The 27,008-nt window shown below is 41.6% G+C and overlaps 1 protein-coding gene across 2 annotated transcripts in view; it reads right to left on the bottom strand.

The window, feature by feature from the left end:
• Adam9 (ADAM metallopeptidase domain 9) overlaps positions 1–27,008 on the bottom strand; it is a 70,985-nt gene that overhangs the window by 37,514 nt on the left and 6,463 nt on the right. For both annotated transcript variants that reach the window (XM_034520151.2, XM_034520150.2), the window contains exons 2-11: positions 22,762–22,859; positions 21,324–21,382; positions 20,064–20,142; positions 15,262–15,338; positions 14,180–14,378; positions 12,792–12,857; positions 10,718–10,789; positions 9,918–10,087; positions 9,085–9,166; positions 8,143–8,276 (exon numbers count right to left, since the gene is read on the bottom strand). In XM_034520151.2, the coding sequence (XP_034376042.1) occupies positions 8,143–8,276; positions 9,085–9,166; positions 9,918–10,087; positions 10,718–10,789; positions 12,792–12,857; positions 14,180–14,378; positions 15,262–15,338; positions 20,064–20,142; positions 21,324–21,382; positions 22,762–22,859 (1,036 nt within the window). The remainder of the gene's footprint in view (positions 1–8,142; positions 8,277–9,084; positions 9,167–9,917; positions 10,088–10,717; positions 10,790–12,791; positions 12,858–14,179; positions 14,379–15,261; positions 15,339–20,063; positions 20,143–21,323; positions 21,383–22,761; positions 22,860–27,008) is intronic.

The following is a 27,008-nucleotide window of genomic DNA, read 5'->3' on the forward strand; positions in this document are numbered from 1 at the left end:
TACACAAAACCGAAAATCAGTCCTTTCCATCTACAGAGACCTTAAAAACTTACCTAGTCTCATTCAGAATTGAGCTTTTATTTCTCTAAAATGCTACATTTCAAATGCTGAAAGCTACTGTGTGCTTCCCAATCCTGATATCTGCAGTATGACCACTTGTCTTCCCCTCCTCCAACTCATATACTGCTAGCCATGAGAAAAACACAAAAGGGTGATTCCAGATTGTTCATAGTCACTGAATGAGAATGGCCTCCAAGCTCATATATTTGAACAGTTTTTTCTGTCTCTCTTTGTCTCTGTTTCTGTTTCTGTCTCTCTCTCTCTCTCTCTCTCTCTCTCTCTCTCTCTCTCTCTCTCTCTGTGTGTGTGTGTGTGTGTGTGTGTATGTGTTGTGTGTGTGTGTGTGTGTGTGTGTGTGTCCCTCTGTCTCTGGGTTTCTGTCTCTGTCTCTCTGTGTGTTTGTGTGTGTCTCTCTCTTGGTATGTCTCTCTGTCTCTGTCTCTTTCTCTGTCTCCATTTCTCTCTCTATCCTCCCAATGTTATAAGTGAATATTCACCATAAATGTTGAATGGAATGCACAGATAGTATTTGTAATACTGTCTGTGGTATTTGTAATACTGTTTTTTATCTGGATCAGTTGGGGTCAGCGACTTTATCCCTTGCAAAACTGTTACGGATTTCTATAAAGTATCCTATTCCTTCCCCTTGTGATGCTGTCTATGCTTTCAATAAACACAGAGCAAATTCTTTGTTAGGGACAGACATATTTGTATGTGCGCGCACACACACATTCAGATAGATACATAGGGACAGAGACAGAGTCGTAGTCACAAGGCAGCATTCAGGCAGACACTAATTTAGATTCATACAATCTACATATAGACAGGGATGTCAGAAGACACCATGAAGTAGAGAATTCAGATCTGGGCTCACTCGGTAAAAAAGCACCTAGGAGAAATGTTTTAGTTTCTTTCCTTACTATGACACCGTCCCAATACTGGTGACTCTGAGTTTATTATTAAAGCATTCAAACCAACCACATTTTGTTCCTGTGTGAGGCATGTGTGAGGAACACATGAGGAGCAGCCTAGAAAAATGCCAGGACACGTGAGGCACATCTGCGCTCACAGGAAGACTCTTCAGAGCACTTAATCCACACTCCAATAACAGCATGTTGCCAGGTAATCCTGTTGGTCATCTTTACTTGGAAAATCTGTAGAAAATGTACCTATCAGCCAGGAATTGTTGGCAAACCCACATTTTGTTAAAATTTTATCTGGGATAGTCATCTACCTGTCTACCTCCCAATTTCTCTATCTGGTAACCTAAACTCTGGGTATGGTATCATTGCTAAGGCCAATATCTAGGAATTTCCCCATCTTATGTCTTGTATGCTTATGTCTTTTATCCATTTTGGCATCGTGTGCACAAAACGTAAAGATTTAATTTTATCCTTTAGTATGTGGGGGAAAGCTTCTCCTTAAGGAATATTTGCAAACCATATATCTGACAAAGGGTTAATAACTAAATGTATAAGGAAAAGTCAGTATTAGGAAATACCTCGAAAATGAGAAAACGGTCTTGAATACACATTTTCAGATGGAGACAATAACTACCCAACAGCTTACATGAAGAGAGTGGTCAGCATCAGTAACCACCATGGAAACACAAAGCAACCACAAACCATCCATCCCTTAGCCCTGTTCCAGTGGCTGTTATAAAACCCTAAATGAGAAGTTCAGGTAAGGCCGTGAAGAAAAGCAAAGCCAGCAGAAAACAGCATGGCACTCCTAAGGAAGTTAGCAGAAATGTGGAAAGGCCTGGAAGTCCACCCTCTGCTGCATGAGACGGTCAGAAGGAAGACATCTGTATTCTCTAGTTCAGCAGTAGCCACTGAAGCCACGACCTGGAAAGAGAGCCTGAGCGCTCATCAACTGACAAACAGATAAACGTATGCACACATTCCATTACACGTGTGTGCTTATACAGCTATGTGTGCTTGTGCATGCATATACATGTATGTGCACATATATTCTTCAGCCTCAGGAAAGAAGACCCACACTATCTGCCATAAGATGAATGAACCTAGAGGGTTCTGTGTTAGTAAAATAAGCCAGGCACAAAAAAGAAAAATATCACAAGATCTCCATCATATGTGAAATTGTAAAAGAAAAGCAAAAGATGAATAAAGAGTAGAAGATAAGACAGCTGGAAGGGAGTAAATGTAAAGACAGAGGTGAGAGGATGATATCATCATACATCAGGATTGACCAGCATAGAGGCCATGCACAACAGGTAGGACTAGGTTCTAGGTTCTTCTGACATAAAAGGAAATCTGGATAACTACGCATGACAATGGATATGTTAATCTGCCTGACAACAGTAACATTTCACCACCTATGTGTAGTGTGTACCATACCAGCGCCCAAGAAACTGAGCAAGAAAAAGAAACTGAGGCTACCCTGGGCAACAGAGAAAGACTCTCTCAAAAACAGTAAATATCGATTTTACTTTTTTTTTTTTTTTTAATACAGAGTCTTATTGTGTGGCCCTGGTTGCCTTCAGACTCAGAGATCTACCTGCCTCTGCCTCCTGAAATTAAAGCCATATGCAATCCCACCCAGCCACACTACAGATTTTAAAATTACATATTAAATAAATTATATAAGTTCCCCACAAGTTCTGGGCAATAGAACCCATTTTGCAGTTTCCTCACTACTCCTGAAGCTATGATGGGACCTGATGAACTCATCTACCAGTACACACTGGACATCTGTCTGCATAAGGTACTCACTCTCCTCAGTTCAAGGGACAGAGCCATGAACATGGCAGAAACCCTTTCTGTGAAGGTCACACTAGTGAATGTAGCAGACTGCAAACTTTGGTGAAATGAGAGAAGGTGGTAATAGGCTGGAGAAAAGGAAGCAAAGATTTATGAGAGGCTGGGGGTAGACAGTCCACAGGACAGTCGATTCAAAGACTTCACACACCATGACACTTCAGTCAAAACTGGAAATCTGGGGAAAGAACATCACAGACAGAAAGAAAACCATGAACAAATACTCTAAGGCACAGGTAGCATGTCCTAAAATTGATAATGAAGCCAGTGGCCCTTCAGGGAAGCAGTGAGTAAGAAAATGAATGAGACTGAGCAAAGATGGAAGAGACCACGGCAAACTGTGGCTCTTGATTGAAACAAGGTCACTGTGACTAGGCATGAGACCAAACAAAACACGCCCTTTGACTCAAGTCAGCAGGCTCAGCACTGCCACTCTGCTAAACAGGAAGACTGAAACAAGGCTCTCCCAGAATCTACTTCACAGACGGTGAGTCAGAATGGCATCCTTAGGATCAGGAAGAAGAGTCGATTATTTCAGAAAAACACATGAAAATAAGTCAAGGCTGGCTGACAGAGGAAAGGTAGCAGCAGTGAATGTGGGGATGTTTTCGGGGATAACCAGGTACAAAACGAAATGACTGGCCATCAAGTAAAACAGACTTGTAACTGCTGACTTCCTCTCACTGACTGTGGCTTCCACACAGCTCATGAGATAATGCTGTCTGTAGAATATGTTCATCAGACAACCATAGTAGCGGGGCCAGCGTATCTTTATCCTACACACCAGTCCCTAATTACAACCTGCAGTGTCCACCCATAGCAAAGGCTATTTAAAGAGGCTTCCTAGTCAGCAGTTGAACCCTATTTTTGTCATAAACAATGTTTGACAATGTGACCCTAGAGCAAGGTTCAAAAAAAAAAAAAAAACCAAAAACCTCAGTTCCAGCTACTGCCAAGTGATAGGATAGAAAGTAAGTATACAAAACTCAGCAGCTTTCCTACACACCAGTAACAACCACACTGAGGAAAACATCAGGAAAACGAGATCGTTAACAGGAGCCTCAAAAAATAAAATACATTAGAATAACCCTAACCAATGATGTGCAAGTCGTCCATAATGAAAACTTTCAAACACTGAAGAAAGAAATGAAAGCCACTGTAAGATGAAAAGCCCTCCCGTTCGTGGACTGGAAGAATCACGCTGTAAAAATAGCCTTCCAAAACCAAGCTAGAGACTCAATGTAATCACAATCAAAGTTCCAATGACAGAAGCAGAGAAATCAATCTTAAAAATCATGAAAGCACAAAAAAAAGTCAGAGAGTCAAAGCAATCCTTAGGAAAAAGATTAATTGTGGAGAAATCAATATGCTTGCCTTCATGTCACACTACAGAGCCATGCCAGCAAGAATTGCATGGTACTGACACAAAAGCAGAATGCAGATTAATGGAACAGAATAGAGGGCCCAGACACAGGGTGCTCTAGTCTATACAGTAAAGCTGATTTTTGAGAGTTGCTAAAAATACTCATTGTAGAAAACATAGCATCTTCAACACATGGTGCTGAGAAAACTGAATTACTACACACAGCAGAAAGAAACTGAATCTTGTATGGTTCAGGAGTCTGATGGAGGTGGAGGAGTGGTGGTAGGAGAATAGAGATCCCCTGGGATAGCAGGCTGCTCAGGGTAGCTTGGTTTAAGCCCAGGGTGCTTAGCCAGCAGGGAAGATGGATGGGGAAAGAAGAGCTAACCATATGGTTCAAGAATTTCAGGTCTGATGGACGTGGGAAGACAGGCAACAGGAAAATGGAAGTCCCCCTGGGATAGCAGGCTGCTTAGGGTGACCTTAGCTTTGACTCACATTAGGGATATGGAACCTGAAGAGGCCAGCTTCCTGTAGCCAGGCAGGAACTCCAGTGGAGTAATAGATACACCAACCCACTCAACCCAAAATTTATCCTGTCTACAAGAAATCCAGGCACAGGGGATGGAGCAGAGACTGAGGGAATGGCCAACCAATAACCAGCCAAACTGGAGACCCATCCCATTGGCGAGCACAATCCCTAACACTATTAATGATACTCTGTTATGCTTGGAGACAGGAACAAGCTGTCCTCTGAGAGGCTCCACCCAGCAGCTGACTCAGACAGATACAGCCAAAGAGTGGGTGGAGGTTGGGGACTCTTATGGAAGAGTAGGAAAAAGGACTTCAGTCCCTGAAAGGGATAGGAACTCCACAGAAGACCAACAGAGTCAACTAACATAGATCCATAAGGCTCTCAGTCTGAATCACCAACCAAAGAACATACACAGGCTGGATCTAGGCCTCCCGCACATATGTAGCAGATGTGCAGCTTGGTCTTCATGTGGGTCCTGAACAACTGGAACGCGGGCTATCCCAAAAGCTGTTGCTTGTTCATGGGATATATTCTTCTGGCTAGACTACTTTGTCTGGTCCCAGTAAGAGAGGAAGTGCCTATTCTCAAAGAGACTTGAAGTGTCAGGGTAGAGAGACCCCCAAGAGGGGCCCCACACACTCAGAGGAGAAGGATGTCTGTCCCACACCTGTACCTTACAGAATGCTACCTGTCCTGTGTTTTCTCCTAGCAGTTTCAGTGGTTCAGGTTCTGCATTCAAACAGCAGTCCCACCCAGATGTGATATGTATGACCCACAACAATGGCCAAGACATCCTTGAAGGTACAGTACTGCCATTATAGTTTAGTGGTAACCCAGAGCTACCTAACTGAACTTGGCTTACTTAGCTAAATGAAAAGAACACATGCCTGGTACTATAAACCTCTTCCACTGCTCATATACTGTTGCAAGGAGAGAAAAGTGGTACAAGTAATATGGAAATCAATTGCTAGGGAGAGGGTCAAACACTGAAAATAGAAGTATGGTATCCAGTTATGCCGCTCCTGGGCAGGCACACAAAGGATCCATATCCTCTCCAGAGACATTTGTACATCAGTGTTTACTGCCACTTCATTCACATGAGCAAGAAAATGGCGTCCCTGAATGTTCCGAACAGATCATGAAAGCGAGGTACACATAAACAATGAAATTCAGTTCTGAAGAGAATAAAATCATGAAATTTACAGAAAAATTGCTGGCACTAGACAATATGTCAAGTATGTTATCCCAGGCTCAGAAAGACAAATGTCACTTTCTCTCTTGTACGTGGATCTCAACTTTGAAGTTAGATTTGTGTGTTTAACTTGGAGTGTTTATAAAGGTAAGAAATCTAAAACATGGCCCCGAGAAAGGGAGGAGAGACATCTTAGTGGAAGACGATAGAAAAACGCATGTGATGAAGGGGTGGGTGTACTGAGAGACGAAGGCTTAAGCAGTGGGGATGGCAGAGAGGTGGAAATGAGGAGTGTGTGAAACACTATTTTGAAAGCTAATTTTAAATTATATTTTAAAAGTGGGGGTGTATTCTGAATGCAGGGGTGATCAATGCTATTCCCAGAGAATACAGGTTATCAAATAAAAATCTCAGTACCAGATATGGGTTACAAGTAATTGATCAGAAAGGTCCAGGAGGTTGCAAAATCAGACGGGCTATTACTCTTGGATGCTCACCAGAACCAAATGGTCCACCAGGACCTACACTTGAGGACAAATACAGTTTTGGTTGCGGGACACAGAGAAACCAATCTGCAACTGGCCTAATCCCTCCGGGTGGATAACCTTCACAGTGGTGGAAGGTGCTCTGGGAGCTGCAGGCAGACAAAAAGTACCAAGGGTCTGACTCCGACCCAGACACTACATGCTACAGTAAGCCACCTACCAGTCAAGATGGGCTCACTAGTACAGAAGTGGCAGGACTGTTATGGGAGTCAGTTGTGAGGCTTGCTGTAAAGAAAGGGAGTCATGCCTAACACTATAAACCTTGTCAAAAGGCTACTTATGGGAGGGTTCTAAGGTCACAGGAAGAAGTATCTTCTCCACAGATTTGTGCTGCTCTCAATCTTGTCAGAGGACTCATCTTTTTGTAGAAGGCAGCACTGAATACAAAGTTACAATTGGTCAAAGTACTGAGAATAGGTGATCATGATACAAACCCTAACTGCAGCAATATATCATCCCTGCTCTCAGCCTGAGGCTGAAGAGCACTGTACAAATAGGGGAGGAAACAACGGGAGGAGCAGAGCAAGAGGGCTGCGAAACACTGTCTTCTGGGTATGACGTCACTATCGCTCTCACAAACTAGTAACAGCTACATTACATGCACACACACACACACACACACACACACGCACGCACGCACGCACGCACGCATGCACGCACGCACAGTCAAAATTCCAGTACAAAAGTGGGAAGAGCTCACAAGACCTTCACACCCTTAGCTCAGGAGCTACTGGCATGTAATGGCTGCTGGGGGGGGGGGGGAGGCTGGAGGCGTATTTTCTTCTAGGGCGTAGCAATCAGTAGGTGGCCCAGAAACTGGATGGCCCCACATCCATGCACAAACAGGCAGCACTAATGGATTCCATGTATTTTTTAAGAGAAGCAGGAGATGATGACGTGAAGCTACAGAGAACTGCACTGGAGTGGGTACTTAAACAGCAAGGAGTGTTGGCTACTTATATAGGACATGCTCAAGCTCCCAGCACTAACGAGGCAGACCCAGGAGAATGGCTACTGTAAGCAAGGGTTCATCAGGCAACTGTTCTTGGAGCCCTCCAGTCTAACCCAAACAGCACTGAACCTAGCAAGAAGTTTGTGTTCTCATATTCTATTGGTCTGCCGACTGCAGTGCAGAAGAGTATAGATAATAAATTGTACCTGCAAAGCTGTCTGGTATGACTGAATTTAAAAAATGGATCTCACACTGGTATATTTCAGATACAACAAACAAGGTTTCCTATTTTGAAAACACATCAGTAACCCAGACTTATGAAATACTGATCTGGGGCTGCAGAGGGGAGGGAGCAGTTAGCAGCACTTGCTCTTCTTCTAGAGGGCCCAGGTTCAGTTCCCAGCACCCACACTGAGCAGCTCACAACTGTCTGAAACTCCAGCTTCTGGGTATCTGATGCCTTCTTCTGGCCTCCTGAATACCTGCACACATGGAATATGCCCTACACAGACAGACAGATAGACAGGCTTAGTCTCTCTGTCTCTCTCTCTGTCTCTCTCTCTGTCTCTCTCTCTGTCTCTCTCTCTGTCTCTCTCTCTGTCTCTCTCTCTGTCTCTCTCTCTCTCTCTCTCTCTCTCTCTCACACACACACACACACACACACACTCAGATCAACACAATCATACTAAGAGTCAGAAAAGGCTCAGTTACTCACGATGCTCCTGAATTCATGATACAGCTCTTGGCTCCACAGAAACACTCTCTCCCATCATCATGATTCATTCCAAGGTTATGTCCCAATTCGTGAGCAACAATGGATGCAAATGTCTCCACAGTGATTTGCCCAAACTGTACAAACACAAGAAGGTGCGATTAGAAAATGTTTTCTGTGTCAGATTATTCTTTTGTCAAAAGGTGGTATATCTACTACAATGCCAACTCTATGTCTGTCTCAGTGTCCAGTGCCAGCCCTATATGCACACACTCTGATAAGAATCTGGAGTGACTGATGTGTTCATAAGACATCAACAGATCATTCCCTGTAGCTTGTGAGAAATCAAGCTGATTTCTTTAAAGTGGAGCCTGTTTCACGAAAATGGAACTTCATTCATAAAAAGATACTATGCTGGTTAATTCATTGTCATTCTGACACACCTGGGAAGAGGGGCCCTTCAATTGAAGAACTGTGTGCACTGCATATGTCTATGAGGCACTTTCTTGTTTGTCAATGGATCTACAGAGGCCAGCCACTGTGGTAGTTCCAGGCATGGGCTCCTGACTGTAAGAAAGCTACCTGAGCATGAGCCAGAGAGCCAGCACACATCAATCCTGTGTAGTTTCTGCTTCAAACCCATGCTCTGAGTCTGTGCCCTAACTTCTCTGAATGATGGACCTGAAGTGTAAGCCAAATAAACCCTTTCCTCCTCTGAGCTGCTTCTGGTCATGGTTTATCACAGCAACATAAAAGAAAACTAGAATGATAACATACTTAAAATCTGACCTAGTCTCTAGGGAAAAGAACATATGTTACTATTACTGTATCCTTTGTAATGTACAAACTCCTGCTGTAAGTGTCTGGGGGAGGAGCACTGAGTCAACAGATGCTACAGACTATCCTAATGCTTATGTCCAAAACTGTACTTGAAGAACAACATACCACATTAATCCCACCTGCGTGGCTCCTTGAACATACTGTTCCTACAAATGCCATTCCTGCAGTTCCACCAAAGCCTTTCTTCCTAAATGAAAATGTAAAGTTATAAGATGTAGTTGGAGGAAAAAGAACATATTAGTCCTGTTTCTACAGGTAATCTTAACCATATTGACAAAAATCTATAGAAACTAGAAGAAAAATGGCAAAAATAAATAACATTTTATTTTGAGGGTATGAGGTTAGTATTACAAACATAATCTTTTAAAATTTTTTTATAAAAATGATAATGCCTTTGCATACACAAGCCATGTTTGGGTTGTTCCTTAGTGGTGTAATCTTCTGGGTTAAAAATATTTCTAAAAATGTATTATATACATTCATTCAACAAATGTCAGTGAGGAAAGAATATACAATAAATATTTTCACAAGGGATTACCTTCAAATTTGTAAAGAGAAACAACTTCTGTGGCCAGAATTTTATACCTAGCCAAACAGTCAAAGACAGTTACAAAACACTAGGGGAAAAAATTCTCAGCAGATGTGAGTTAGGATAATCAGAGCTCAAAGCGAGATGACCTTTAAACTCTGTACTGATTCTGTGACAATGTCTTTGGCAAGAAATCAAATATTTTTCCTTCCATATAATCCTTCACAAAAAAATAACTGTGAAATATGCTGTAACAAGATGAGAAAAGAAGAAAGACATGGGGTAAAGACAGGAACGAGTCAGATACAAATGCTTCTGCATGTAAGAGAATGTAATACCACTGTAACAAAATCAGCAAAAGTCCTTTTTCAGATCACTTCATTCATAGCACTTTCTTAAAGCCACTTACAAAACCAACTGTGCACTGTCATGTCTCCGGCGCGTTATAAGAAACTTTTCCCTCCACTGTACAAAGTTGCCCAACACATCTCCAGCCCCTCCAATTATATTGATAGGATTTCTATCTGTCCAAATTTCTAGTCCAACTAGCACAATTCGAATGTTTAACATGATGTACATCTGTGGAGGAAACAAAAATAAGATAAATACATAAAATATATTAAGAACATGAGACAAAATGGTATGACATTAGCTATGACAGGAGGGCCCCAGGTCCTAGCTGGCCTTGAATTTTCTGTGTTGCTAAGGATGACCTTGAACCCCTGTCAGTCACTGGGCTTTCAGATGTGTGTCACCACATCCAGTGAAGAAAAATACTTTAACATATTTATGAAGGAATATAACCAATAAAATTAAAAACAGGATTCCCTCCCCCAGAATAAAAAAACCTATCCTTCACCCATCAAGGATGGAGAACTAAGATTCAAACTCCATCTTATTCCCACATGCAGCAGTAGCAGCAGCGGCGACAGCATTATTAAGAACACTATTCTTTCAACTGAGGAAAGTGAAGGTGCATTCATAACCATCAGTGCCCTTTCCCCGATGTACCCTGAAGATTCGGTAGACACTGACTGACATGAAATCTCTTGCTCTTCTCATTTTGTCTACATCTCTGATTTCTTTTTAAACATTATTTGAAAACTTACAGAACACACATTTATACATCTGACAGAACTCAGAAATGGCACATTTTGAATTCTGCTCTGAGACTTCAAGAGGGCAGTACAGAAGAGAAATACAACTCACGCTATCCAGGTAGTTTGCTAAGCGAACCATTTCTTCTCTCACAGCAGTCTGGTTCCTTCCCATCATGTCATACTGGAAGATGAAGGAGGGAAAGCATGATCGAAAGTAATGACACAGTAAAGATGCCTGCAACACCTACACTGAAGAGTAATTCCAAGGATTTCCTCTGAACCAAAAACGGAGGCCTCTAGCACCTACCAGCACTTCAAATGAACCGACTTCAGTGTGGTGGCTTGAATGAGGAATGTCTCCATAGTCTCGGGCTTTTGAACACTTGATCCCCAGGCAATGGGGCTGTTTGGGGAGGTTAAGAAGTGGGGACTTGCTGAGGAAGTATGTCACTGGAGGCGAGGCTGTCTCTATGAGTAAAATCCTCCCCTATTTCCAGTTTGCTCTCTCTGCTTTGAGTTCCTGTAGAGATGTGAGCTCTGAGCTCTGAGCTCCAGGCACCATGCCTACCACCTGCTACCACGGTGTCCCCACCATTATGGATGTAGCCCTCAGGAACCATAAACCAAAATACACTCCGTCTGTAAGGTACCTTAGCCTGGGACCCTTAACCCAGCAACAACAAGTAATTAACATACTAAGGAACACATTTAGTAACTTTAGAATAAATTTTCTTCTCAATGTTATTTTTACTGATTTTAATGCAAAGTTATTCTCTAATTTTCACAAAGGTATAATCGTAAACAAAAAGTTTAGATAAAAGAATGAAAAACTAATAAACTTCCTAATCTTTTATCTCTTAGGCTAATGACAACAACAATAAACTATTTCTACACCCTACTCTAAAGTAATAATGAGAGATTAGTTCAGGATCACTAGTTCAAAAATTATATGTGGTTAGAAAAATAGATATATAGAGAAATTTACCATGTTAAACAAAATATTTTATGTGCCCTATTTTTTATATCTGGCTAAATTAGCATGTCTATTTTAATGTTATTCTGAACAGCCTACTTGCTAACAAACAGAAAGTCTTACAGAGTTTGTGACGTCACTCCGTGACAAAGGTCTTAACAACAGAATCTGTGGTTGTATCTGTTCAGCAGATCCTGTATTTAACAGAGCTTGGCGGAAATGGGACCACTTTTACTCTGAATCATTTCAATATGAACACAACCAGTCTATCTGGAGAGAATGATAGAGAAAAACACTTTAATCGCTATTTTTGCCACTTGTCCAAGACATTCTACAGAACTTTGTGACTGCAGCTGGCGCAGGTTCGCGCTGGCTCTTTCCCCTGTTCTCCCTCCTACCACTGGGGTCACAACACACCGAATGTATGTGTGGCTCTGACTAACCAGGGCTCTTACCAACCTACCCACAGTCAGGGACTTGTAAAACCAAGAAAAACAATCTTCAAAATGTTCTCTATGGCTTACAAGAAAAGACCTGCCAATCAAATAGTTTCTATAAATAGTTTTTCATCTAGACATAAAAGATAGAAGTCACCCAGGACATTTCCAATAATCTATATGTTAAATTATTTAGGAGCTGCATCAGAAGCTGATGGTCCTGTGGGAGCTGAAGATGCCTCATCTCTAGGTAAACCAGTAGCTTGGTCTCTAAGGACAGATATAGAAAGTGCTGGTGCTCGCCTGTACCCTGAAACTAAGTGCCTCCAAAACATGCCTGCCGCGGACCCGGACTCTTAGGGTGAGGAAGATGTACTCTGAAGAGCGCAAAGCAAATCTACCTCATGAGGGCGCAGCCAACTGTCCTGGTTTGCAGGCGCAGCCTGTTGAGTAATCTGAAAAGCTCTCAAGACCCTAGGTGGCTGTGTGACAAATCCTGCACTAGCCAGTCACAACAAAGAGCGGGGAGCACTGTCCCCTTTAGGTTTAGGGAAAAAGTTAAGGAGCAAGAGTTCACACCCACAATTCCAGCACTCAGGTTGGGAGACTCGGGCAGGAAGACAAGTAGCTCAAGACATAGCAAGACCCTGCTGATAAATAAATTAATTAATTAATTTTAGTCGACATAACTATCATGTTTTTTATTTCCTTCATAAGTTACTTCTCAAACTGCTTTTTCATGAAAAAGAGGGGGAAAAGTCAGTAATTCCTACCCTTTCCTTGTCTACAACAATGAACAGCTCCACATAGCGGGTCTGAAGTAGAACGGCTCTTCTTCTCTGTCAAAACACAAGCACCAGAAAGCAGACATTGTTATGGGACCAGACAGGTTCTGTATGAGTAACGGTCAGGCCTAAGAGCTAGTCGTGTGATTTCACATCTGTGAACAGTATAAATTGTTTTACTTAGCATACCTATGTCAATAAAACAAAAAAGTGTTAGCTGCTATTTTAAAAGCTCTAGAGATAAAATGGGTTGTCTATGTCTTCAAAGCAGTAGTATTGCTGGGTTGTTTTATTTTTAATTAGAATACATATACATATAAATTTTACATGGAAATATGATTACCATGGTAATACAGAAGAAAAAAAAAAAAAAAAAAGACACCTCCTGAACCCTGAGAGAAAAGGTGGGGCAGGGTCACCAGTGTACAAACATGGTGTCCTTTTACAGACACTCATACAAAACAGAAAACGCAACCACCTAACAGCTTTCCAACTGTTAACGAGTTTGGGAAGAAAAGGTGATGAAGTAATATCATGGTCAGGTGTCAGCTGATTTAAAATAGGCCATATGCCAGCGCTGTGGGAAAAGCCTCTTAACCTCAAAAAAAAAAAAAAAAAAAAACAAAACAAAAAAAAAAAAACAAAAAAAAAAACAAAAACACCACTACAACAACAAAAAACTTCGCCCATGGTGGAGGAGAACCCTGTGCTGAGTTAAACTGGCCCAGGGAACCGTAACAGGCCTACAGCCTGAGTATCCAGGGCACCTGGAAGAAGCCTCCAAAGCAGAGCCCTGAGTGTCCTTCCTCGGATGGTATCTGAGGTAATAATTACCATAAACTCAAATAGCTGCTTCTCTCCCTCCCTTCTTTCTCCCTGCTTTCTCCCTCCCTCCCTCTTTTTGCCCCCAGCCTAGAGCCTGAGGTATCTGAGTAAAATTTCCCCTGTTCCAAGCCAGAGTGTAATGACTACACAAAAACACCTAATAGGATCACTGCCTGAGATTTAAGCCCTTAAAATTCAGACTGCCCAGGCTGGAGAGATGGCTAAGTGGTCATGACTGCTCTTCCAGAGGTCTTGAGTTCAATTCCCAGCAACCACATGGTGGCTCACAACCATCTGTAATAAGATCCAATTCCCTCCTCTGATGTGTCTGAAGAGAACTCACAAACATAAAATAAATAAATAAATCTTAAAACAAAAAAATTCAGACTGCCCTCCTCTCAGTCGCCAGAACTCCACACTGCTCATCTTTTCATACCCTGGGTCTGATCTCGATGGATGGAGCTGGGAAAAGACAACAATCACCATTTTAGGGTGAAATGAATGATTTCTTGAAAACAGCCTGAGCCCAGAAGAGTGCTATTGCTCCTTACGCGCAGCAGCTGAGTCACACTCAGATGCTCTTCCTTAGTCCCCTGTGTGGCTTCCTTCTCTGTGTCCCTGTTAGAGACTCCACATCTCAGAGGCTCCTGGTGGACAACATCATCCATCGGGTAAAATATGTGCTCAAAGTGTGAGCTGTTGTGCAGAGGTTCAATTCCAAAACTGGCATTCTCCAAATGCAGCAATCCTCTAATCGGTGGGGGACGCAAACCATTGGTAAGGAAAAAGAAATACAGAACAAGAATCAGAAACTGAATTTAGCTAAGTCCTAGTTTCTAACACTCAGAAAGAAGCTATAGCACAGTGCAGAGTCCAGCAAACAAATGTCAACTCTGACCCTCCACTTTCTTAGCTCCGACAGGAGGCTGCAGAGCAGCTGAGAGGGAAGGCTGGACCTGGCTCCGGAATCTGAGCCCAGAGACTCTCAGCAGGCCATTAATCCTTTGCCTTAGTGCACAATCTACCCAGAATTGTTCTCATTAAATTATTTAAGTTGTATAATACTTAAGACTGCTGCTTGGCACATAGTAACCACTTAGGAGTTGTTTCTTAAATGAAGACAATGGGAACCATCAAGTATAGCTGATTTGAGATGAAAAGTTGTTATCTATTAGTTCAACAGATTGTGCAAATGGCCAACCAGGATAGTTCCACAACAACAACATTACTATAACTTCAACTGGCATGGGACAGGATTTCTCTAAACCTTGTTTGCTTTTCTGAATATGATAATAGTAAGACTTTTTATGTCACCATGAGAGCTGCATGAAATAATACAGAAGAAAAATTTACAAAGTGCTTTAGAAACTTAAAATATATTTTGTTTCAAATAGCAAATTTTTTGTAGTCTCAAAAAAAAAAAAAAATAAAGTTCTCCCATTGGCTATTATATAATTGGTCAATTACTAGGTTTTCCTAAAGAAGCATCCCAAGAATGTCTGAAGCATGGCTGCAAAGGTCTTTAGTAACATCAAAGGAAAATCCAACTCTGTTAAACACCAAATGACTCAGCTTGCAACAGAGAGGAGACGCAAGGGCACGAGTAAGGGACAGAAAACGGGAGAGTCCTTACCTGAGTCCAAAGCAGGCGCTAACAGCAACCGCGGAATTCTGCACTCCCTCCACGTAGCCCCGATAATGACAATGGCTCTAAATGAAAAATACACACACACTTCAAACACAGCTGTGCTGCTCAAAACCATCAAGACACTGCAACTCTGAATTTGATAACCTACAAAACACCACTGAAGGCATGCTTCAGACTATCTGGAGATGATCTGCTATCACCTGAACAAGTACACAGAGGATGCCAGCGACAAACAGTCCTCCCCGTGACCTTTCAGCCCAGAAACAGCATAGTGAACATTTTAAGTCACAGTTGGCCCAGGGAAAGTCAACAGACAACTGAGTAAGGACCTTGTTGAGGACTGAGAAGTCTCCGTGGAGAGTGAGCCAGTCTGCATAGGGGATGGCTGCCAACATCAAGTAAGTTCCTCTCTTCTTCCAAAGACACATTAGTTACACTAACATATTATATAGCTACCTTATAAGGCTTAAGTGCCTTTACCCTTAATTTGAGGCAAGAACTTAACTAGGTAAAAATGCCAAAGTCAGTATGACTCAACAACAGAAAAGCTCCTGAGCACCATGACATTTTAGCACCTGTGAGAGACCCACACACCAGATTAGAAAAGTCACGGCATAGGGAGTCCTAGGAGTCCTACCCTACCAGACACGGAGGTGCAAATCAGGCCCGGTAAGTAAACAGGGTGACACTGACATCCAGGCCAACACACAAGTCTGTCAACAGACCCAAGTACATCTTTACCTACCAGCGCATCTGAGCACACTGGGCAAAGACACACTTTTAAAATTAAACCCTGCTATCCACTGAACAGACATATAGAAAAGGGAAAAATTCATATCATATAAGAACAAATTCCAGACATATCAAAATTCAAAATATGAAAACTGAAAACATATGAAATGGTCAAGAAAATGTGAATAAGTGCCTTTTTAACCTAGGTGGATAGATGGAGAGAAAACCTCTCTGCCTATCACTCAAAACCTAGACACAGCATGTATGACGGAACACCTCAGGAGATTAAGTCAACCCCTCAGGAGATGCAGGCAGGAGGAACCAGAGTTCCAGGACACACAGTTAGACTCTGTCCCCAAAGTAATAATAATAAAAAAGATACCTATTAAAGAAAAAAACTAAACACCTTTACTACATTCAAAAAATATAAGCTTCTACATGGAAAAAATACACCTAAACATAATGCCCTCAAAAAAAAAAAAAAAAAAAAAAAAAAAGAATGGAAGAAGAAAAAAGACCACAAGGAAATATTTTTGTTACATAACAAAGTTACTATCCTTACATATAAAGATCTCTTAGATCAACCATTCTCAGCCTGTGGGCCATGACCCCTTTGGGGATCAAACAACCCTTTACAGGGGTCCTATATCAGATATCCTGCATATCAGATATTTATATTACAATTCATACCAGTAGCAAACTTACAATTAGGAAATAGCAATGAAATGATGTCATGGTTGGGGGAAGGAGGTCACCACAACATGAAGATCTGCATTAAAGGGCTGCAGCATTAGGAAGGCTGGAACCATTGTCATAATGCTGAGTAGGAATTCTGACAAAGGACAGGTCTACAAATGCTCTTACATGGGAAAAGAAAGAATTCTCAAATCTACACCGATACCCATAAAGAGAACATGATCACATGACCACCCTCACAGTAACAACAGATCTGAAGCAACTGCTAAACCCTGGAACTAAATACAAAAACTCGAGAGTGGGGGGATTTATACAACTCTAAATTTAAAGGTAAAAATAGTAACTTCTTCAGTAGTAACTCACCAGAGGAAAAACCCAGAAGTCAAACCCTTAGCCAGTTATTGACTCCTGTTAACAATTACGCAGCAGGACTCTGGGTACAATATGTCATTGATATGATACACTGAGAAACAGCAAAGCTAGTCAGTCGTAACAGGTGACCCTGCAATCTACCAGCCCGACGACATTTGTTTAATAACTTGACTTTATGAAATATTTCCACAGCACTCAATTTAGCTCTGCTGCAGTGACCTTATCTACATGACCAGATCTGCCAAGAAAGACCCAATACCTTCGGCTTTTACTAAAATGTCATTACCCGGAGAAGATGTATGGGATGAAAACCTGCAGTCTGTCAACACACTTAGGCAGACTTTTGTTGTTACATACCCTTGCTCTCTATTCAGTCCTCAGAGGAACATTAACAAACTACCATCTGTTCTAAGGCCAAGTGGACTTTGTCCCAGGTTGCTGCGTGTTCTCCAAGCCTGTACGGTTCTCCTACACGTTAGTTACTGCTCCCACGAGGCTCCCCACTGTGAGTCTGGGGTGGGGGGGGACATGTAAGGATAACTGTGTAGGCTAGCTGTAACCAACTGACTTTCTTACACTCTGCAGTCCTTCCCTTTTCTGTGTTCATAAATCTGCATTTGTTTAATTTCTGTCAGATCATTCCAGCAAACTTTCAAAGAACGGAGAGAAAGTCTCCCTTCCCCAGCATGACTTCTCAAAAACACAAGTCATGTTTATAACTTTATACAAGTGATAGTCGGACTATGAGGCTACCGTAGAGAAACGCCTACTGTGCGTCATGTTGAAGCACACAACTGCAAATGCACAAACACAACAAAGCACACTGACCACAGACCATGCCACTAGCCCAGGGCCCAGGGAGCCTTGGGCAATCTGTTCATAGAAGAGTTAGCACATCTGCATCTGTACACAAGAGCTAGCTGTGGGCTTTTCTACTGAGTCCCAAGACAATCCCAAATCCTCACACATCACAATCTGGGGTATATTTCACATAGTAACTTATGTGTTCATTCTTCTTAGTATTAAAAGTAGCCTTGTGATAATCAGAAAACAGCTTTATGAATTGCTTCAATCTTAAGAAGTAGAATCCTAGAAGAAAACATTTAAAGTTTATGAATGTATATGGTAACAAATAGCATATTGCAGGCAGTAGTATGTCATTATGATAAGGGATGGTGTAGCTACCTGGGAAGGAATGGGAGCAGCAAAGGTTTAACTTTGTATTCCAAATCTACAGACACACTTTCATTTACCTGAACAATATTAAATAACCAAGAAATAATTGAAATACCTCATATTCATACCTGATATTTTCCAACCATCTATCAAAATACTATCATCCTATAAGCTCAAATTATTGGTTTCTATACAGTTGAAATCTATTTTTGCAATTTCCATCAGATAGTATCTCAGTAATGAATAATAATTACATTTATTTATAAAGTGCCAGACTATCTCTTGTAAATACTCCTTGAGTATTAATTTATTAAAGTTTCCTAGTAACTCCAAGAAGTCACAACTACTGTTTCCATTCTTAGAGTGAAGATAGATACCAAAGTACAAACAGGTGGATAGGACTTCACCAGACAGTAAACCGGAGCCAGGATTCAAGCTTAACACTGTCTGTATGGAAAGAAGACTCTAAGAAGGAACAACAATGGCTTGAGTGGTAGCAACTGTGTTCTGTGGCTTCTTACCATAGAAATCTCTAGATGGTTGGAACAAATTATCTTTTATCTGGTATATACTCAATGTAAATTTAATCTCTTCTATGAGCTTTCTAGTAAACAATGCTCACATACTAAGATAAAGAAATCAGATAGTGGACTAGAAGTAGACAGGGTGAAGTCAGCATTTCCTTATGTTTTTGTATAGTGCAAAGTAAAGAATTCGCATCCTGTTCATTTGAAGAATTCTACTGACACACATAATTCCATCTAGCAAGGCAGTACAAAGTTTAAGTAAAATAATACAGTCAATAGGAATAAAGACTTCTCATAAAAACTATTGCAAAAAAAATTTGCAAAGTGTAAGTGCCAAAGGGACTTTATAAAACACTCCTCCTCCTGAGCGAAGCTAGAAATGTTTATGCTCCAAGAAGAAAAGACACTACAAGGCCAAACTCGGCTGCCAATTGGAAATTCCAGTCCAGTTCTATCTCTGAATGTTGTGTTGCCTGAGACAGAGAGGACCACACCTCTTCAAGAATGTCAGCAAAAACATCAGAACATCAGAATACATAGCAACAAAGAAATGTGACTCTGCTGGGCATGAATAACAAAAGGAAGGTATGCTTTTAAATACTAATATTTTACCAAAACAGTAAAACTTTCAGTCTTTTTTAAAATTTTTGTTGTTGTTGTTGGGTTTTTTTGTTGTTGTTTTTTGTTTTTTGTTTTTCAAGACAGGGTTTCTCTGTATAGCCCTGGCTGTCCTGGAACTCACTCTGTAGACCAGGCTGGCCTCGAACTCAGAAATCCACCTGCCTCTGCCTCCCAAGTGCTGGGATTAAAGGCATGTACCACCACCGCCCGGCTAAAATTTTTTTAAAGATTTATTTATTTAGTTTTATGTATATGAGTACACTGTTGCTGTCTTCAGACACACCGGAAGAGGGCATCAGATCCCATTACAGATGGTTGTGAGCCACCATGTGGTTGCTGGGAATTAAACTCAGGATCTCTGGAAGAACAGTCAGTGCTCTTAACCGCTGAGCCATCTCTCCAGCCCACTTTCAGTCTTTAAAACATCACCACCACCCCACCACCCCACCACCCCACCCCACCACCCCATCTTTTAAACACAAATCCAAACTACTAAGCACAGGAGAGCCGCCCAGTAAAAACCAGTCTCCTCCAGAGCCATCATGTAAGGATATGGAAGGTGTCCTCTGGGGCTGGCAACAGGACAGCCTGGGCACCTGACAAGAGCACACTTTGTATATGTTGGCTTTAAATTCTCAAAGAATCAAGAAGAAACTAAAGTACCTGTACATTGGGATGGTCAGAGAGTAGGGAGCCTTCCTCATCGTAGGTATAAACTACAAAATCATCAGGTAAAAGGTCTCTGGAAAAGGAATAAAAAGAAACAATTTAAATTTACCAAGTATCAACAGCCTAGGGCACAGCTCATAAGACATTCTAACCAGAAGAGAGGGGCAGAGATAAGTTTTTAAAGGTTTCTGTGTGATCCTTTTTTTTTTTTTTTTTTTTTTTTTTAACAAGAGGTACTCTAAAACTAAAGGCTAATCAACAGACTCAAGCCTGAAACACCAGCTGACTGGGGAAAAGAGGCAGCTTACTCTCTTGGCACAAAATGTCCAAACAGGGGCTGGAGGGATGGCTCAGCAGTTAACAGCACTGACTGCTCTTCCAGAGGTCCTGAGTTCAATTCCCAGCAACCACATGGTGGCTCACAACCATCTGTAATGGGACCTGATGCCCTCTTCTGGTGTGTATAAAGACAGTGGTGGCATATTCACATACATAAAAAATAAATAAATAAGGAAGGAAGGAAGGAAGGAAGGAAGGAAGGAAGTTAGTTAGTTCCAAACAGACAAAAGACCCAACTGTCGGTGCTGTTCAGAGATGGACAGATGAATGGCTTCCCCCAGTCCCACTGGAGAACTTTAGCTACATGGCCACTGTAGTGAAACCCTTGGTGAAACTGTCTCTGCCCCTTTGAATACAGGAAGGAAGCCTTGTGGTAGCAAATCCCTTGTGACCAAGAAAAGACCCTGGATTACTTGAACAGAGCTCCGTCTCCTGAGTTTTCTTTGTCCCTCTGTGCTGTGTCTTTGTGATATCTACTGGGAACAATATTCAGAGGAGCTTATGGAACTGAGTCTTTCTATAAGCTGACCCCATTGGGGCACTGGTGGCTATAACACACACACACACACACACACACACACATATATATACCCTTCATATACAAACACACACAGTCACAGTCACTCGTACACACTTCACTCTCCCTAAAGGTGAATCTGAAAAGAACTAAGCTATAGGCCTTTGCTTCCCACCCTGCACATTTCTACGGAAGTCGCAGGCTGCCAGCCCCAGCATAAATCCTCCCTCCCGGACTTCAGCTACAGGCCTGCCACTGGGCAGCAGGGTCAGCAAAAACTGAATCTGCTGATTCCAGAGCTCAGACTCTCCACTAAGCAACATCTACCTAGAAAAGAAGTCAATATACTGTTGAGGGAGAAACATAATTAAAAAGGCAAAGTAAATGAACTTTCTTACGTGTTTCTTTCCAAGTGAATAACGTGCTGTCTTCCGTGGGCCTGGATGACATAAGAGATCTAAATGCACAGAGGAGGAAAACGGCAATAATAAAACACAACCTTGTAACTTACGCCAACATATTTCGAGAGGCAGGCAAGTTCATCCTAAATGAAAACAACCTGGCACTGACTGCAACTGTTTACAGACTGCATTCTTAAGTAATAAATTTTCTATTCATCTCTGTCCCTTTAATATCTGATCATGGATACTTGCCTATTCATGTTATCTACTCTTTTTACATTTGTTTTAGATTTATTTATTTTATCTTGTGTGGGTCTCTGCAAACTCCATAGCCAACAGAATGTCAATATTTAAGAGGCAAGAAGGAATTCTGGTCCACCGTGACCGAGGAGCTGGTACTGCACCAAGCTTGCAGCTTGACACCTGGTAGTTTATTTCAGGCATGGTTAAGGGCAGCACAGTTTGGGAAAAGGTTTCCTGGTGATAATTAAGTCAAACACACACACACACACACACACACACACACACACACAAAGTTTAAGACATGACTATCTCGAAAGTCTTTGTAAAGCACATGTGACATCTTACATGAAGATGGGTTCTACAGATAGGCTACATGTGTTATTTTAAGGGCCTCTGGGAGGATCTGGTGTGGTGTCAGTCATACACAGAGCAAAGGTCACGAGGCCAGTAAGCACCTACACTCCCAGCCTCCTGGGCAGAAAACAGGTATCTCCTGCATGTCTAACGTTCTTGGTTTCCTGTTGCTATCTGTGAGCACCGGGATTTCTGTGCCTCCTACGTTATTTCACATATATGAGTGCTTTGCCAGCATGTCTGTATGTGTACCACATGTGTGTCAGGTACCCTTGGAGTTCAGAAGAGGTCATGTACAGGGGCTTGGTCCCAAGGACAGCATTACTGGGAGGTGCAAGGGGCCTACATGTACACAGTTACAACATGTCAACAACAGAATAAACTTCCTCCAATAAGGAAACAACACCCAGTTTCCTCAGAGTTAAACAATTTATTTTTGTAATTTTTTAAAATCAGCATATAAGATATTTGATAACTTAATTTTGAATAAATATTCCCAAGCATTAGTGCACTATGCTCAAATATACTATCACAAACTAAGTAAAGATTATTTTCATTGTCAGAGTGAAGCTGCTGCCAGTCAGCAGCCAGAGTCTCAACTCAACTACAGAATTCCACTCCCTTCATTCTGTTGTGTTTGGGCCATCTGACTTGAAAAACAGAGATACTAAGGCTCACTGTGTCATGTCTTATTAGAATAACATCCGCTAGATACCAATACCATAAGGTGGTGCATATAATAATTACTCCCCACACCAACCACTGTGCAAATATCACCTTTCATTAAGAAAAGCAACTGGAATTTTATTATACTCATAGTTCTCAAGAGATAACTTACCTGCTTTGAATTGGGCCTCAGAGCTTCCCTTTTTTCTCTAGTTAATCTCCAGGGAGTTATAATTTCATAAGAAGAAAGATGGGCGGTCTGTTCAAAGTCTGCAGAAAAAAGAACAACAAATAAAGCAAAGTGAACCTCCACGGTACCAAAACACTGGAAATAAAAACGGAGTGTTCGGCTGGGTGTTAGTGGACATGGAATGGACACTTTAATAATTCCAGCTCTTGGGAGGCAGAGGCAGGAGGATCTCTGTGAGTTCCTGTTGAGAACCGCCCCACATTGGGCGCCACAAATGTTGAGAACCGCGCTCTGCCTCAACACTTTGGGGCTAAGTGCTCTGGTCAAGAGAGAGAGTGGGGCCACAGGGGCAAGAGACGCAAAGAATGGAGACAAGACAGGGTGTGTGGTCAGGTCTTAATTCTCATCCCGTCTCTCTCGTCCCGTCTCGTTTATTCAAAGGAAATCTGGGGTATTTATAAACGCAAGCAGGAGAACACAGGTGAAAACACTTTACCATGTGTACCATACAGCTGAGGTCACTAAACAACAAAACAAGCTATGTGGGATAAACGATATATTTATCAGAGTGTGCTTCAGCTGTTATAGGCTTTTGAAAACCAAGTCTTTCATCAGGGTATATGGCTCCAGATGGCTGCAAAGTTGATCTAGCCACTTTCTGCTAAAAGTCGGCTCCCAACAAGTTCCAGGCCAGCCTGGTCTACAGAGTGACTTCCAGGATGGTTAGAGCTACATAATGAGACCCCCCACACACACACACACACACAAACACACCTTAAAACAAACAAAAAAACCTAACTGTTTAAATCACTGAAAAACCTACATGATAATCATGTGATTTTTTAATTTTCTTGTTTGTTATTGTTATTCTATTTTATGAGTGTTTTGCCTGCATATATGTCTGTTTACTACCATGTGCATGCAGAGTACCCGCACAGGTCACAGAGGTCAGAGGAGGCTGTCAGACCCACTGAAAGTAGACCTACAGACAGCTGTGAACCACCATGTGGATGTTGAGAACTGAATCTGGGTCCTATGGAAGAGTAGCCAGTGCTCTTAACCAATGACCCATCTCTCCAGCCCCTCAATGATGTTCATATACAATCCTCAGTAAGGATAAAGGTAAAAATACTTACTGAAAGATGCCAGTCTGAACAGTGTGTGTGTGTGTGTGTGTGTGTGTGTGTGTGTGTGTGTGTGTGTAAAACAATCATTTTCAAACATTTGATATCTGTATACTCTAGCCCTTCTCAAAATAAATCTTTTTGTAATAAATATTTTTGTTTGTGTGTTAGGCACAAACAAAAGAACATGAGATTTAATATGGGGGAGTGTCATGCTAGAGCTCAGATACATGAACCCTCTGTCCCTCCCTCCTATGCATCTTGAATGACACTTAAGAGCATGTCTAACACTGGATGGAGTTGATAAGGAGGGTAAGATGCTTTTAGTTTCTAATGGGTGGACTCTAGTATATACTAACAAGTACCAACTATCTCATCTGAGTGACTACATCACTAGTCCATCACAAGGACATTTTACACAAAAACTATTAATGGTTAGGAACTCCAGTCATGCACCCTGAGATTCTAAAGTTATCAGTAAAACCAACGACCAGACTGGGTATTATATGTTAATCTCAGCACTTGCCAGGTAGAGACAGGTGGATTTCTCTGAGTTCAAAGCCAGCCAGGGATACATAGTAACATATAACAAGGCCCTATCTAAAAACAAAAAACAAAAAACCACCACCACAAACTGAACAATAAGCAATGGTGGAGTTGGATATAGTCTCTCAGTGAGCCCACCACAAAATAGCTTTTTCTTCTAATATCATTGCTAAGGACATAACAAGTCTTTTCTGTTACTGTCTTTATTGTTTGTTGCTTTTGAGACAAGATCCCACTAGTTATTCAAGATGACCTTGAACTCATGACCTCCTGCCCTTAGTAGTTGAAATTACAGGACCTCACCACAGAACCCACAGCCACAGTAAAAAGCTCTTTCAGTGAAGTCTAATGAAGTAGATGGTCACTGGTTACCATCTAAAGCCCTTCAGAGCTCAGTGCTGAGGGAGAAACAGACACATCTTCTACTAAGGCACAAAAAGAGGAAGTTGGGGATTTCATAAGTTATAAAATTAGCACCAAGTGGGCCTGTTCGGATCCCTGCTAACATGAATGACCTGAGAAAACCAGGAGATAATCTGGTAAACTCAGACACTGAGCAAATGTCTGATGAACTTGAGCAATAATGATAATAATAATAATTACTGTGTGAAAGGTTTTGTGATTTAGTCATTCATGCTGACTATTCAATGATAAAATATGTCTAGATATATTAAAGTCATACAGTGACTGAGGAAAGAGATCACATAAACAAGGCTAAACCTAGATAATGCATACACAGAAGTTTACTTTTTCCTATTGTGTATGCTTAAAAACATCTATAATATAATTAAGTGGTTACCTACATGCACGGATGACAAAAAGACTAGAACGTTTGCTGCATACAGCTCTAATTACAAAATACTGTACTTGAGTTAGCACGATGGTTCCGATGGTAAATGACTTGCTGCCTGGCCTGACAACCTGAGTTGACTTCTGGGACCCACATGGTAGAAGGAGAGAACTGACATTCAAAAGTTGTATTCTGACCTCCCCTGACCACACACAAATAAACGCAATACTATATTTACATATTGCAAACTGAGGCTCTGAAATGTCCTAAACATATAAACTGCATAAATCAATGAACCAATCTGTTTAATACATGTCCATATTAAGTAGAACCAGGAAGCAGTCAGAAGCATATTTCCTAGTGTCTGAGTTGTTTGAGCTGAGTGATGCCTTCACTGCCCCACCTTTTCAGCTAAAAAAACAGTGTTTCTTTTGTAAAACTCACGACTCCCTGCTCAAGTGCTGTCCCTGATTATCTAGCATCTCTGACTTTCATCCTTTCTAACTTGTCTTCCAGATGTTAAACATCAACCATGGGAGATGCAGATGCTAAGCAAAGGCTCTACCAATGATAGGCCTTCACTACCTCACCTCTGACACACCCCCATCCTCTGACACTGTCTGTCTTTTATTCACTTAACTGCCCATGTCCCTCAGCTTTCTCACATAAAGTATTTCGCTAACTTTTCCAAGTTGACAGTGTATTAAAAACCCTAGCCCAGGATTTCAAAGACACCGACTGGAAAATATTATATATACTAACAGTTTTCCATCAATCCCCTATGCATACCACTCATACCATGATCAACTACCTCCCAGATACTTTGTCCTTGAGAACCATATCAGAAAATAGAAAATAAAAAATAAAGCCTTTTGAAACACAATTTACTAGGCAGAAATACCCGTTATTCTAAGACTATTTCTTCACCTGGCCTTTCAAGGACTTCTCAAATTCTTAAAACACAGGTTTAAACAGTACCCTCAAAAGCCTGCTCTGCAGCAGCAACCGTCCTACTGCTAGAGCAGTCACTGTGGGACTGTGGCAAGATAAACACAATACTGCTGTTCGGCAGTAAGTCCTGTGTGATTAAGAGTAAGCCATATCCCAGAAAAACATGACAAGCAGTTGGGGGAACAGGAAGGCAGGGCAGATAGGAGAGGAGTTGGGGTTAGAATAGGATCAAAACTGTTTAAAGCAAACCAGCCTAAAGCCAGGTGTGTAGGACAAACATATAAGCCCAGCACTCTGGGGAGGTGGGTACAGTAAGGGCACAAGTTCAAGGTCAGCCATAGCCACAAAGTAGTTTGAAGCTGGCCTGAGCTAAATCCCTATCTTTAAAAAGGTGGGGGGGAGGGGAGCACATTTTGTCTACAACTTCCTGATGACTCATTATTTCAAAGAAAAAGTTTAAGTAATTCACTACTGACAAAAACAAATATGCTGATGGGATCACTATCACAGGAGAGAGAGGCTAAGCCACGGGCAAGTAAATTAAAATATTTTCATTACAAGTGAACTCACAGAGGGGAAAAATGGAACACTTCAAAAGGACAAAATTTAAGGTGCTAATGGGTAGTCAGATATTTCAAGAGCTCTCTGGCTAAAACAGGTCATGTGACTGTATACAGTCCTGACCTACTAAGTGTTCTGTCTGGATGGCTACAGGGGATAATAAAAACTGGATGCAAGAAAAGAAGGTGAGCCAGGCATGGTGGTGCACACCTTTAGTCCCAGCACTGGGAGGCAGAGGCAGGCAGAGCTCTGTGAGT

The sequence above is a fragment of the Arvicanthis niloticus genome, chromosome 16 (assembly GCF_011762505.2).
Source record: "Arvicanthis niloticus isolate mArvNil1 chromosome 16, mArvNil1.pat.X, whole genome shotgun sequence".
Lineage (NCBI taxonomy): Eukaryota > Metazoa > Chordata > Mammalia > Rodentia > Muridae > Arvicanthis > Arvicanthis niloticus.